Here is a 13434-nt window from a genome sequence, read left to right as displayed (position 1 = left end):
ACTTCCCGCTGCATCTCATTTTGTTGACGATAACAAAACTATCAATGACACAAAGATTAAGATCAGCTGAACAAGTGTGGAACAAGTTGGATTTTGTGTTTCTTAAGATCTTGGACTTTTGTGCAACACCCTGAGACAACTGTTTGTTGTGATAACGTGCTATATAAATACATTTGATTGATTGGTTGATTTAATGTGCCTACAGTAGGCCTGCTTAAAGGAATGTGCTGTATTTTATTTATAAATGAATACATTACTGTTACACAGTAAACATCTGTGATGCCAAGCTCAAAGTTTGCATTTTACTCTGAATAAACTGCTCACTACAGTGTCATCTTTCCAGACATTGTTCATCTGAAAGAAGGTTTAAAGTTAAGTATAAAGCTTTATGCAATCTGTTTTAATGCTCAAATGTCTGATTTACAGCCTGTTGTCAGTTTTGACCTCTTTATATACAGTCTATCGTTTTGACTCATTCATTTGAATCAGCAGCAACAATACATTTGAATAATATTCTACATCAGCAAAGTGTTTGATTCCTTCTTGTTGCTGTGTCCGGAGTCAATATTTAAGAAATTCAAGAATACTGCTTAAAACTATAAGTTGAAAAAACTTCTAATCTTTCAGTCTTTTTATTCCCCTCTACATAAAATTTCCCTCCAGCCATCTCCTATTAGGGAGCGCTGGTGTTCATTTTCTCCTGGCAGCTGTCCCAGAAGTTGAGTAGTCTATTGTCCTTGTTGCTGCAGAAGTCAGTGAAGTCCCTGAGCAGGCGGTCAGCCAGCCTCTCGTCACCCAGCACACCGGTCCTCCAGGCTTTGGTCAGCATGGTGTTGTAGGCCCAGTAGTAACCGACCTGCTCCTCGCTGCCGAACGGCCCGTGGCTGTTGGAGGTGGTGGAGTTCCTGCGGCGGCGCTGCTGTCCACTCGAGTACTTCCTCTTAGAGTATGGGAGCTGTAGGAACAAGGTTCCTAAAAGGAAACAAGTGGGATTTAAGCTTCATGATGTCGAGTGACCAAAAGGTTAGTGTGATATTATGATGTAATTTGATGTAATAAACCTGTAACGTGAATGTACTGGGGTTTGTTCTCAGATGGGAAATTAAAAGCAGAAGCAGAAAACTTGTCGTGCACAAAGCCGAATCTGGAAGAAAGAGAAACATTTTTACATTGAGTCACTTAGACATTTCGAAAAACATTTGGTTTGAAGTTATATTTGTGCCTCATTCCAATCGAAGATACAATATTATTTTACACACATGGCTCAGGGGTTAGAGTGGTCATCCTCTAAATGGTTGTATTTATATAGCGCTTTTCTAGTCTTGAAGACCACTCAAAGCACTTTACACTACAGTTTTCCATTCACCCATTCACACACACATTCATACATACAGTGCTTCTATAGCTAGCACTTTTTTTGTTGTTCTATTGGGCAGTTTGGGGTTCAGTATCTTGCCCAAGGACACTTTGGCATGCAGATGGGAAGACTGGGGATTGAACTTCCGACCTTCTGGTTGGAGGACAACCGCTCTACCCCCTCAGCCACAGCCACCCACCCAAGGTCAGTTGTTCCATCCTAGTCTTCCCTAGTCCACCTGCCAAAGTTTCCTTGGACAAGATACTGAAACCCACATTGTCTATAGAAATTGCTGCACATGGTGTGTGTGTGTGTGTGTGTGCGTGCGTGCGTGCGTGTGTCCTGTCCCTATGCGGAAATGATTGTGTTCTGACAGCAGGCGTGTGTGTGTAGATGTCTCTGCGCCTTAAAACCCACAAAGGCTCAAAGCTGATACACTGTATGAATGTGTGTGTGAATGTAAAACTATACTGCAAGGTTCTTTGAGTGGTCATCAAGACTAGAAAAGTGCTACATAAATACAGACCATTTACCATGTATAATTTTTTTAAAGTTCAATTCAATTATTCAATTCAATTTTTTTTGTATAGTGCCAAATCATTACATACATTATCTCAAGGAATTTTACATAGTAAGGTCAAGATTTAAAAAAAGGACGCTAAGGGATAAATAACATTAACTACTATGTTAAAATATATAAACTACATTAAAAACATATGCACTACAGGTAAAAAAAAGAGAACAGGAAGGAAACCTAGAAAATAACTACAAAGCTTTGACTTAAGATGGAAAATATCAATTCAATCAACTACTGTCGATCAACTGTTGATCTGACAAAAGTTAGCAACCTAACAATAAAGGCTAAAAGCTAATAACTAGAATTACTGCACTGTGGTTGGATGCCTTTGCTTACTTACTTTTTTTCTAGATTCATAGGTCACTTACACTTCACTGTGACCTTTGACCACTGAAACAATCACTTTATCTTTGAGTCCAAGTGACAACTGACCAAAAGGGGAGGAAATTCCCTCAAGCAGTCTTGAGATATTACAATTCAGTTTATCAGTGAGTCCAAGTGAATTGTACCAGATGCAATTAAATTCCCAATGGGCAGTCCTGATATCACATTCAGAGGGACGTGAGGTAACTGTGACCTTGACCTTTGACCTCCAGGCACCAAAATCCAATGAGTTAATGTTTGAACTCAACGTATTGAATTTGAAAACATTCTCTCAAGCTGATCTTAATCCCACTCAAGAAAAACATACACATAATTTGTGAGGCCACTGTGACCCTGCCTTTTGTCTTTTGGCTACCAAAATCAAATCAAAATTCAAGTGAATGTTTGCGCCAAATGTGAAAAGATTCTCCTCAAGGTGTTCCAGAGATATTGCTATAACAAATCAAACAATGCACTTTGTGAGGCCACCGTAAGTCCAGGTGAATATCTGGACCAGATGTAGCAAGGCATGGGTAACAGGGTAGCCAAGCAGGGGTCAGTGAGAAGGAGGTCTTACTTAAAGGGTGAGTGACTGATGAGCACCCGTAATCAGTAGCTGACAGCTTATGACAGAAGACTAGGGTTTTCTCAAGTTAAATTATTCTTTGAATTATAATAATTTCTCTACCAAAAATTACCAAAGTTACTCTGTAGTAACCATTGCTGAGGAGGGAAGCACACATATAATGTCCAAGTTAACTTTCAGTGTTGAAAACCACAAGAAAACAGCTACAACCTGTACAGTATGGCCTCCTGAAAGAGCTGCATCCTTTCCCAGTATGTCTCTGGTTCAAAACCTTTAAGAGATGTGACAACACACAGATAATGAACCACTATCACACACGTCACACACACAGCATTCAGACTAAGGGCTTCTTTACCTTCAAACAGCTTGTCGCTGCCGTTCTTCAGCAAACACTGGATGTTGAGAGGGATGAAGAGCTGGGCTCTCAGTGGGTCTCCATACAGGTACGATGTCAGAGCGAAAGGAACCTCCAGCACCGGAACCAACAGGAAGCCGCACGAGGCTGCTTTCCTATGCCACCCTTGAACCTGACAGACAACAGCTAATTAAAGACTGGCAGTTTGAGACCTTGAATTTCGGTAGAGTTGTTATAAATTTGACTACAGTCTAATTTCAAAATCCTCCAGTCGATGGTTGCAATCTGGGACAATCTCTATGACAAGGTGAATTGTTAGTGACACAAACAAACACATAAGCTCAACTTAAACAAGTATTTTATGTAATTATTTATCTCTAATTCTCTGTATGGCTCTCTAAAGAGCAAATAAAGTGGCTTTCAAATTACAAGGTTCTATCTGCAATCAGTGGTTTTAAGATATTGAGCTTCAGTTTTCACATTCTGAACAGAAAACTGATCACCAGGAATTCAATTTGATTCAATTTATGAGGTACCCAATGTCATGGCAATATACAATATGGTACTAAAATCCTATCACTGTTTTAATTTTTTTCTGGATCAGGTGCCTTTCAAAGCTATTAAGAGATTTTTGAAGGCAGGACATTGCAAAAGTCTGATCAATCATATCAAATAAATGCAACACTGATGACTCTAAATGTTAAAATAATATAGAGCGGTTAATTTCTCATCAACACTGATGAAATTGACAAAGAAAGTTATATTTTATTTTCAAGTAACTTGCTCTCATAATCATTAAAATGTCTGGTAGAAATCTGCATGCTTGGTTTATTAATCAGTTTTCCCACATACCACGTAACCCCAGGGGTCCCTGTAGGAATGCAGTGCCAAATAAGTGGAGCGTTTTTTAAAGGCCTGAGGATTCCTCAGAAGTCCTCAGACCCAAAATAGTCAAAGGATAGACATGTGTTATTTTTTTAATAAGAATAACTTTATTTGTATAGCACTTATTTAAACAAGGTTACAAAGTGCTACACAAAATATATGGAAAAAAACTAAAAAAATCTGTATTCAATTGAATTTTCAGTGCCAAATCTTCAAGGGTGAGGCCTTAAAATTTACAGAGAAACCCAACAGTTCCAACAAGCACTTTAGCCACTGTCCATGATAGAGTTCTGCACCCGCGACATCAGTGAATGTCTACAGAGAATATTGGGAAATAAAAATATTGAAATAATGTTGCTGCAACTTCGACCCAGTTGCTGACCACTGTGGTAGTTTATCAGAGGAAGTAGGAGAAGACATGCTCAATTTGGTCCACAGAGTGTAGGCACAGTGCCCCGCCCCAATTTATTATTTACAGGGTATCCTCCAAACGCTCTACCCCTCAGCCACAGCCGCCCCACTTAACATTGGGTTAAGTGTTTTCTTTCAAGGATTTGTATTATGTACTATCTACTATGTCAACTCTATAAATCTTTGTATGGGTAGTATCTAAGAACTGCTGCAAAATTCAGCAACAAGTTGATAAGAAAGGAAATTATGATATTATCAAGTTACCATCTCAAAGAGCACTGCAGCAGTGACAGCCATCCAGTGCAGTTTGATCTCGAAGGCAGCGTTGAGAGAGAAGTTTCCATGGTAATTACAGCTGCACCATTCAGTACGGTCGCTGCGGTTGTTAACATCCACGTCCAGCGTAACTGTTTTCTGCTCCGGGACTGTAGCAGCTGGAGGGAAGAAGGAGCCAGAGAGAAAGGTGGACAGACAAGAGGAGAGGATGGCATGATAGGCAGGCAGATGGAGGAATGGAAAGAGGCTCAAATCTGTCAACACTGAGTTAGCGATGTTACGGATATTTATTGATCCCCTAAAGCTCTTCAAATCCGATCTACTGTTATCTTGAATTAGTTAAAAGAAAAAATGTTTGGAATGTTTAGTCATGTGGAAATAAATAAGATAATAAATAAATAAGGGAATAAATGTGGAAATAAATGTGAAAATAAATAAAGAAATGTGGAAATAAATAAGGAACAAATTATTTGTTTTCACATTTATTTATTTTTGTGTCCTAGTTTTTCTTGTTGAGTGTTAAAGGCATATGATCTCACACCTTGTTAAAGCCCTCCATCAAGGTTACTAGGTTGTTATTTTTATTTTTGTTATTATTGTGGAAATTAACCACTTTTTCTCCTAGCTGTGTGTGTATGTGTGTGCACGTTACACAAGTTGCAAAAGCATTAATGTATGTTTCTCCCAGTTCAAACAGCAGTTTCCTGCTATAACAAATAACAACTTGAACAAATAAGTAGAGAATACAGTCAATAGACAATGACAGCAAGCATTAAAGCTGTTGCTTTAAAATGTGCAAGCATTTTTTAAATAAGCTGAGGTGACAAATGAAGCTTGTAGTATGTTTAAGCAGTTATATGATGGAAGAACGGAGCCAGAGCAGAAACATAGTCACAATGTGATGCATTGTGATCAGCAACACACTAACCGCCCAGCATGCACTAATTGGACGGGGGGGGGGGGTTCTGTGGGCAGATTAACACAACTACTACTATGAGACACTTAACATGCTCTACACCTGGAAACACAACCAGCTGTTAATTGCAGATCTAAAGTCCACTGTCATCAGTGCTGAGTCCAGTATCTGTATCACAGAACAGGAAAGATGAAATGCTACATGGAATCAGCTCTGTGGTGAGGGTAAAACTCCAACAGTGTGAGCAGGATGAAAAACAATTGTGGTGAGTGTTAATGTCTGTGGTAGTTATACACATGTAGGGCTCATTGTTCTTGGTTTGTTTTTTGTAGCAAAGACTTACCAATGGTTACTGTAACCATTGTATATTTTACAAACTTTGAGGGATTCAAGCAACTGATCTGCACTTATTTCTCTTCAGATCATATTAGTGGAAGCATTATGAGCTGTAAAATTCTTCTTATGTACGTTAAGTAAAGTGAAAAAGGGACAAAGTGGGTCTAATTTTCAGCCTGGGAAATAAACACCACAGGTTAGGGCCTACATCAATCATTAAAATGTTACTGAGGAGGCAAAAGATTATGCAAATATGTCATCTGTATAGAGAAAATATTGAAGCCCACAGATTGATCTCCATCCAATAGAACTGTCTCTCTGACAACTGCCACAACAATAAAGTAAACTCAGTGGTAGGTTTTGCTTTCTCAGCTGTCTCTCTCATTATTCAAACTAATTATGTCTGCTGGCTAATTGTTAAAGCTGTTTTCACTTCATCTCATCTTAACAATATATTTGATAGTTTTCAGGCTTTGCAGTTGCATTGCCAACCTTATTTATTTAACTGCACTTCATTCTGTTTCTCTGTTGTTTCTCAATACTTTTCTTTTCCTTTAAATTTGTGTTTTCCTTCCTGTTTAATGTACAGTTACAATTCAGCAGGATGTCCACTGTCCTTCTCTGCAGGGCTTAGTACTGATGAATACTAAGAAAAACAATGAGCCTTAGGTAGATGAAGATGAATGTTATGTTATATTGAAGGCTGAGAGCTCACTTGAGCGTGGTCAATATCCTTCCAAATGATGGGATGGGTAGATATGAGCTAGAGCAGAATGTACTGCCATGATGTACACAGAAATAATCATCAGCGGCAGTAGAACAAACAATTAGAATTTCTTGTAGTTTTTGGATGACCAAGATGGCTGAAAAAAACGACCTCTCTCTGCTCTGTGAAACATGCTAATACTGGACCCACACAGTCGAAGTAGACTTGAGTATGATCTGCATCAGACTGGATGAGGGAGGTGACCATGTCTCCTATGTGGTGTGGGTTGGGAGGATCAGGCTGGGTGTACCTAGCAGTGCAGCGGCCTGGCTGCGTCCTCCAAAGCTGCGGCTGAAGGAGCTGTGCCTACTTGCGTAGGAGGCTGGCCGGCTGGGCAGCCAGGGCAGGAGGAAGGTCGGTAGGTCGCAGGGTTGCTGCTCCTCTAACACAAAAGCCACTTCGAACCACTTTCTCTGGAACAGGGCGAAGTCCTCCAGGGCTGCAGTGGACCAAACGCCAGGTGCTGTGGGGGGGAGCTGGGTGGTTGGCACTACAGAGGACAGAGATTGCCATGACAACACCCTCTCAAAACTTCTACATGGGAACAATCATATTATTTTTCTACCTAACTCATATCAATTACAGATATATACATGGCAAAGTATGGTGTACTATTTGAGATAAAAGTAGGATTAAAATTGTGAGCCCATGAGCCTTTTTGTCATGATGGTGCCTTTGTGCATCTGGTATTTCGCAACCAAGTGTAGAGCGCACCATGCACGAAGAGAGGCACAAACAGGTGGGAAGGAATTTAAATGAGGCAGTGCAGCGAGTCATTGGCATTTCAGTGGAAAATGTGTCCATTTCAACAAAACACGTTTATGGTGAATGTCAAACTGCTGCAACTTTGGTAATTAAACAAAATACTTATGTCAAATGCACAGTTATGCTTGAAATGTAAATAAATATTTTTTCCTAATCACTCAGGTCAGTAAATCCCTGCAGCCATGTGAAGAAGCAGTGCGCATGTTGACAAAATCTGCACATGGGAGGTGTCAGACTATAGCGACACATCAATCCTGTATCAATGCCTCTGTAGCAGCAGAATTTAATATTTCATTTTCGAGATGCATTATGGTGCAAATGTTGCTGTGTGACATTTTAGAGTGAAAAATTTGTACTTGTTGTACTTATACAGATAAAATCAGGCCCTGTAAGAATTTTAAATCCATTTACCATCCTTCTCTCCAACAATCCTGTAGAAGTAGAAACCATAGACGAAGGTGCGCATTGCTTCTCCAGAAGCATGGGCCACCAAACCTTCATCAAGCATTTTCTACACAAATCAAACAGACAGAAACAGAGCATTACTAAACACATACATCTATTGTGTTTATTATACTTAACTAAATTTTTACTATAGCGAAATTAGCTCACACACAACCCTAATACAACATTTCGAAAGGGCAGCTTTTTCCTTTCTGATGGAGTGAACCCATGCAATGACATTTAGATTTTATTTAGATATTCAGACACTCCTCAGTACTTAGATAAAACATGGCAGCAATTACATTTTGACAGTATGAAAACCTCAGTGACTTTGGGACAGTTGGTTAAAACTACTTTAATTCAATTTTATTTGTATTCATAATATAATGTAATCATAATAAACATCATCTCAAGGCACTTTACATAGAAGGTAAAGACATTCAAATCTTATATTATATAGAGAAACCCAACAGTTCCCACAATGAGCAGCACTTTGGCGACTGTGGAGAGAAAACTCCCTCATTAACAGGGAGAAACCTCTAGAACCAGAGGAGGGATGGGTGGAAAAGAGGGGAGGGAAGAGAGAGAGATAGTGGGGAGGGGGAGGAGGTAGAGAGAGTGAGGTAAGAGAGACCGGGATCACTTCAGGTATCAGATCTGACTAGTTCAAATGAAAACAATAACAATGTCAAGAAGTTATTGATTATTATTGATAGCAGCAACAATTCATATAATAATTAATTACTAATTAGTGTTATTGTTGGGATGATGGGAGTTCCCCCAGCAGTCTAGACCTATAGCAGCATAACTAAGGGATGGTTCAGGACTCACCTGATCCAGAACTAACTATAGGCTTCATCAAAAAGGAACGTTTAACTTTAAATGCAGAGATGGTGTCTGCCTCCCGAACCCAGAGTGGGAGCTGGTTCCACAGGAGAGGAGCCTGGTAGCTGAATGCTCTACCTCCTGTTCTACTCTTACAGACTCTTTGAACCACAAGAGAGCCTGTGTTTTATGAACGAAGTGATCTATTTGGATAATACGGTGTTATCAGGTCTTTGATGTATGAAGGGGCTTGATTGTTAAGGGCTTTATATGTGAGGAGCAGGATCTTGAATTCTATTCTGAATTTTACAGGGAGTCAATGCAGAGAAGCTAAGACAGGAGTAATATGATCTCTCCTTCTAGTTCCTGTCAGCACTTGTGCTGCAGCATTTTGGATCAAGGTGGCTTTTTACAGATTTCCTGGGACATTCTGATAATAAAGAATTACAGTAATCTAATCTAGAGGTAATAAAAGTGTGGACTAGTGTTTCAGCATCCTGCTGAAACAGGATGTTTCTAATTTTCCTTAATATTGCCCAGGTGGAAGAAAGCTGTCCTAGAGACTTGTTTTATATGTTGGTCAAATGACATGTCCTGGTCAAACATAACTCCAAGGTTCCTCACAGTGGAGCTGGGGGCCAAGCTGACAACATCCAAGGTGACTATCTGTTCAGACAGTGATTCTCTGAGATGTTTAGGGCCAATTACAACAACCTCAGTTTTGTCTGAATTTAGAAGTAAGACGTTTTGGGTCATCCAGGCCTTGATGTTCTTGAGACATTCCTGAAGTTGAACTAAGTGATTAAATTCATCAGGCTTCATAAAAATGTACAGCTGGGTGTGCTTTCTGATGATGTTGCCTAAGGGGAGCATATATGAGGTGAAGAGTATCAGCCCAGGGACAGAACCTTGTGGAACTCCATAACTAACTTGCATGTGCATGGAGGGGTCATTGTTGATGTTAACAAATTGAAATATGTCTGATAAATATGATTAAAACCAGTCTAGTGCAGTTTCTTAAATCCCTACATATTGTTCCAGTCTCTGTACCAGAATCGTATGATCTGGTGTTAAATGCTGCACTTAAGATACAACAGGACGAGTACAGAGAAAGTCCATCATCTGATGCCATGAAAAGGTCATTAGTGACTTTCAATAGTGCTGTTTCTGTGGGTCTTTTAAGGGAAATGTTACATGTTGATCATGCAGAATGTACTCATCTTCATTTCCTCTATGATTGATTATGATTGAATCTTTACAATGTAACCTTGATCATGCTGAATCCTGTGCAACATCTTCACCTGATTGCCTCAACTAAGACATTGTTGCCCTGATGTCATCAGAAGATCCTGACCTTTTGCTAAGAAACAACCTCAACCAGAAGGAGAGGAACAAGCCAAATGTATAAAGAGCAAGAACAGCTTCTCATTGGTGTGCATATTACAAACTAACCTTTGTCTTGTGCACCATGCTCTGAGCATTAAAGTGTGACAATACTGTAAGAGATTTTTGTCTCGTTCCTCGTTGTCAGAGTGGGATTGCAGAATTGCCACGACAGTTTATAATCAGCTAAAACCTCTGGATCAAGCGTAGGCTTTTTAAGCAGAGGTTTAATTACAGCTACCTTAAAAGCTTGTGGTACGTAACGGTTAACAAAGACATATTAATCTGATTTAATATGGAATTGTCAATTAGGGGGAAAACTTTCTTTAAGTCTAGTTGGAACAGAGTCTAATTGACAAGTTGTTGGTTTAGATGATGAAACTAATAAGGTCAGTTCAGGAAGGTCAATAGAAGAAAAATGCTTCAAATATAAATCTGGGGCTACAGGTGGTTCTATGGTTTCTGGACTAGACAATATATCTGTGCTATTCATTGGGAGGAGGTGGTGGATTTTTTGCCTGGTGGTTATAATTTTATTTTCAAAGAAGCTCTGAAAGAAATCATTGCTTCTCAGGGTTAGAGAGATAAATGGGTCAGTAGAGGTGTGACTTTCTGTCAGCCTGGCTACAGTGCTGAAGAGGAACCTGGGTTTGTTCTTATTTTCTTCGATTAATAATGAGCAATAAGAGGTTCTGGCATTTTTAAGTGCTTTCTTGTATTCATCCGGCTATTTTAACCTAAACTTCTTTCCTTTGTTTTCTACTACAAATACTGTATATTTGGCTGCACTTTCTGATCACCTTCAAGCGATGTTGCTGGATTTCAATTGTTTTCAATTAATCTGGCAAACAGAAATTACACTTTTACTCATTTTGAATGTGCAAATCTTTCCTTGATCTTATGACATGTTTCATTCAGTGCAAGAAAAATTTGGACTTACCTGCATTTTATCCACAGCCATTGCCTGTGTATCCACTCCATCCACATTGTTGACCAGCCAATGAACAACCTCAGCGCTGATAAAGCAGTTGAGTGGAAGACCTTTCTGCTCTGGGAGCAGCTGTACACCTGTCCTGTGATACCAGACAGCACAGACACACTGCTATCTGACAAAACTAACTGGGTAAACAAGTTAACTAGCAAAATTAGAGGCATGTTTCAAATATATTACATTACTGACACTTTTGGCAGTTGTGTTTATCCAAAGTTAGGAGCAACACATTTAATAATCAGTAAAGCAAGAGGTTTTGGAGTAAGTTAGACTGTTAAATTAAATATGAAGTGCAAGGATAGGAAGTAAAGAAGTATACAGTAAGTGCTACTTCGGCATGTTATGTGTACAGGGATGGCAAGAGCAGACACTTGTTGTTGTTGTTGTTGTTGTTCCTCAAGTATTGAAAAGTAGAGTAGGATCCAGAGCTTTCAGCTATCAGGCTCCTCTCCTGTGGAATCATCTCCCAGTTTCAGTTCAGGAGGCTGACACCCTCTCTACTTTTAAGAGTAAGCTTAAAACCTTCCTTTATGATAAAGCTTATAGTTAGAGCTGGTCCAGGCTTGACCTCGGCCTGAATCATAGTGGTGGACCATGATCGAGGTGGCAGCTGATGGTGAATCATGATGATGGTTTATGATGGTGTATCCCAATCGTGATGGCTGCTGATCATGGACTATGACTACAACAAGACAGCTTGATTTACAATATTGTATCACGTTGTTCTGTACACATGACATCCATTGCATGTCTGTCCGTCCTGGGAGAGGGATCCATCCTCTGTGGCTCTCCCTGAGGTTTCTACCACCTTCTTTTCCCTGTTAAAAGGGTTTTTTTGTGGGCAAGTTTTCCTCACTCGAACTGAGGGTCTAAGGACAGAGGGTGTCACTCCCTGTACAGATTGTAAAGCCCTCTGAGGCAAAATGTGTTTTGTGAATTTGGGCTATACAAATAAAATTTGATTTGATTTGATTTGAATATGTCTCAGATACTCTATCATTACTGACAATAATTCCTCAACTCATTTACCTTCCATCATGCTACAAACTATTTATATTAACCAATCCTGCAATTACTCTTATTTTTCTGACATTCTCCATTACATGTGACATCTATTGCACTTCTGTCCATCCTGGGAGAGGGATCCCTCACATATGGCTCTCTCTGAGGTTTCTACGTTCTTTTTCCCCTGTTAAAGGTTTTTTTTTTGGTAGATTTTCCTTACTCTTGTTGAGAGTTAAGGGTAGAAGATGTCACACCTTGTTAAAGCCCTATGAGACAAATTGTGATTTGTGAATATGAGCTATACAAATAAAATTTGATTGAATGATTGATTGATTCTGGCAGGCATGACAAGCAAGTGGAGGTTGATGCGATGTGGAGCGATGTGAGCTTTTAGGCTTTCGGCCTTATCACCAATCCTTATTTGTGATATTCATGATTTCAAGGCACAGCCGGAGTGAGGAAAGCGTCCAGTTTGTCAACCTCAGGATTGCTTTCCTGCTTCATTGGAAGATGTGATTCTGAAGGCCTCATCAGACAGTGATCTCCAGTGTGCACTGGGGCAGTGTTAAGTGGTTACGATGAGAATCAGAACCTCAAAGACCATGGTTGGGGGTGGGTTGCTGCCCCATTGGGAGGAATTTAATTAACTTGGTGTCTTGTTCATGAGTATGGAGAAAATGGAGCAGGTGAGAGATGGTGCAGTGTCAGCAGTATTGTTTCGGGGGTCTGTTATCAGTCAAAACAAACTTCTGACCTACAATTTTTCAGAAAGAAAGCTCTATAATCCAAAATGAAGCATTGCAGCAACAAAACAAATGTACTTTTACTTTGTAGACAAATTGCAAAAGAGTATGTGATTTTATGAATGTTGTTGCCATGACAGACATCTGCACCATACAACACCTGTTAATTTCTGTCAGTCTGAGTAAAAATAATCAGTTGCAGACTACTGTTGCATAATTCAAATGAAGAACACACTTTGCCTAAAATGACCATATCAGAAATTGTGGTCAACAGGATACGGTAGTTAACTATGTCAATGCTTGCTGGAAGGTCCTCCAAGATAAGAACCCCAATATGGAGTGATAAGATAACTGCTTACTGATTATGGCAACCATGTCAAAATTAAAAATGCCTGACAGGTGTCAAATCGGTTAAAGAATAACTGAACATTTTGTGACCTGATGTAATGG

The 13434-nt window shown here is 39.6% G+C and overlaps 1 protein-coding gene across 12 annotated transcripts in view; it reads right to left on the bottom strand.

The window, feature by feature from the left end:
- Positions 1-214: 214 nt before the first annotated feature.
- The window catches only part of depdc5 (DEP domain containing 5, GATOR1 subcomplex subunit), a 33030-nt gene continuing 19810 nt past the window's right edge, over positions 215-13434 (bottom strand). For 6 of the 12 annotated variants that reach the window (XM_069511081.1, XM_069511083.1, XM_020108341.2 and 3 more), the window contains 8 exons: positions 11186-11318; positions 8005-8104; positions 7079-7318; positions 4799-4968; positions 3239-3410; positions 3094-3154; positions 1062-1144; positions 215-972 (listed from right to left, as the gene is read on the bottom strand). In XM_069511081.1, the coding sequence (XP_069367182.1) occupies positions 674-972; positions 1062-1144; positions 3094-3154; positions 3239-3410; positions 4799-4968; positions 7079-7318; positions 8005-8104; positions 11186-11318 (1258 nt within the window). In that variant the 3' untranslated portion in view covers positions 215-673. Of the gene's footprint in view, positions 973-1061; positions 1145-3093; positions 3155-3238; positions 3411-4798; positions 4969-7078; positions 7319-8004; positions 8105-11185; positions 11319-13434 lie in introns of those variants that run through there. The other 6 variants (XM_069511082.1, XM_069511085.1, XR_011238740.1 and 3 more) reach the window with 5 other exon arrangements.

This window comes from Paralichthys olivaceus, chromosome 16 (assembly GCF_024713975.1).
Source record: "Paralichthys olivaceus isolate ysfri-2021 chromosome 16, ASM2471397v2, whole genome shotgun sequence".
Taxonomy (NCBI): Eukaryota; Metazoa; Chordata; class Actinopteri; order Pleuronectiformes; family Paralichthyidae; genus Paralichthys; species Paralichthys olivaceus.
The sequence above is the reverse complement of the archived record's forward strand: the minus strand, read 5'-3'. Positions and strand labels throughout refer to the sequence as shown.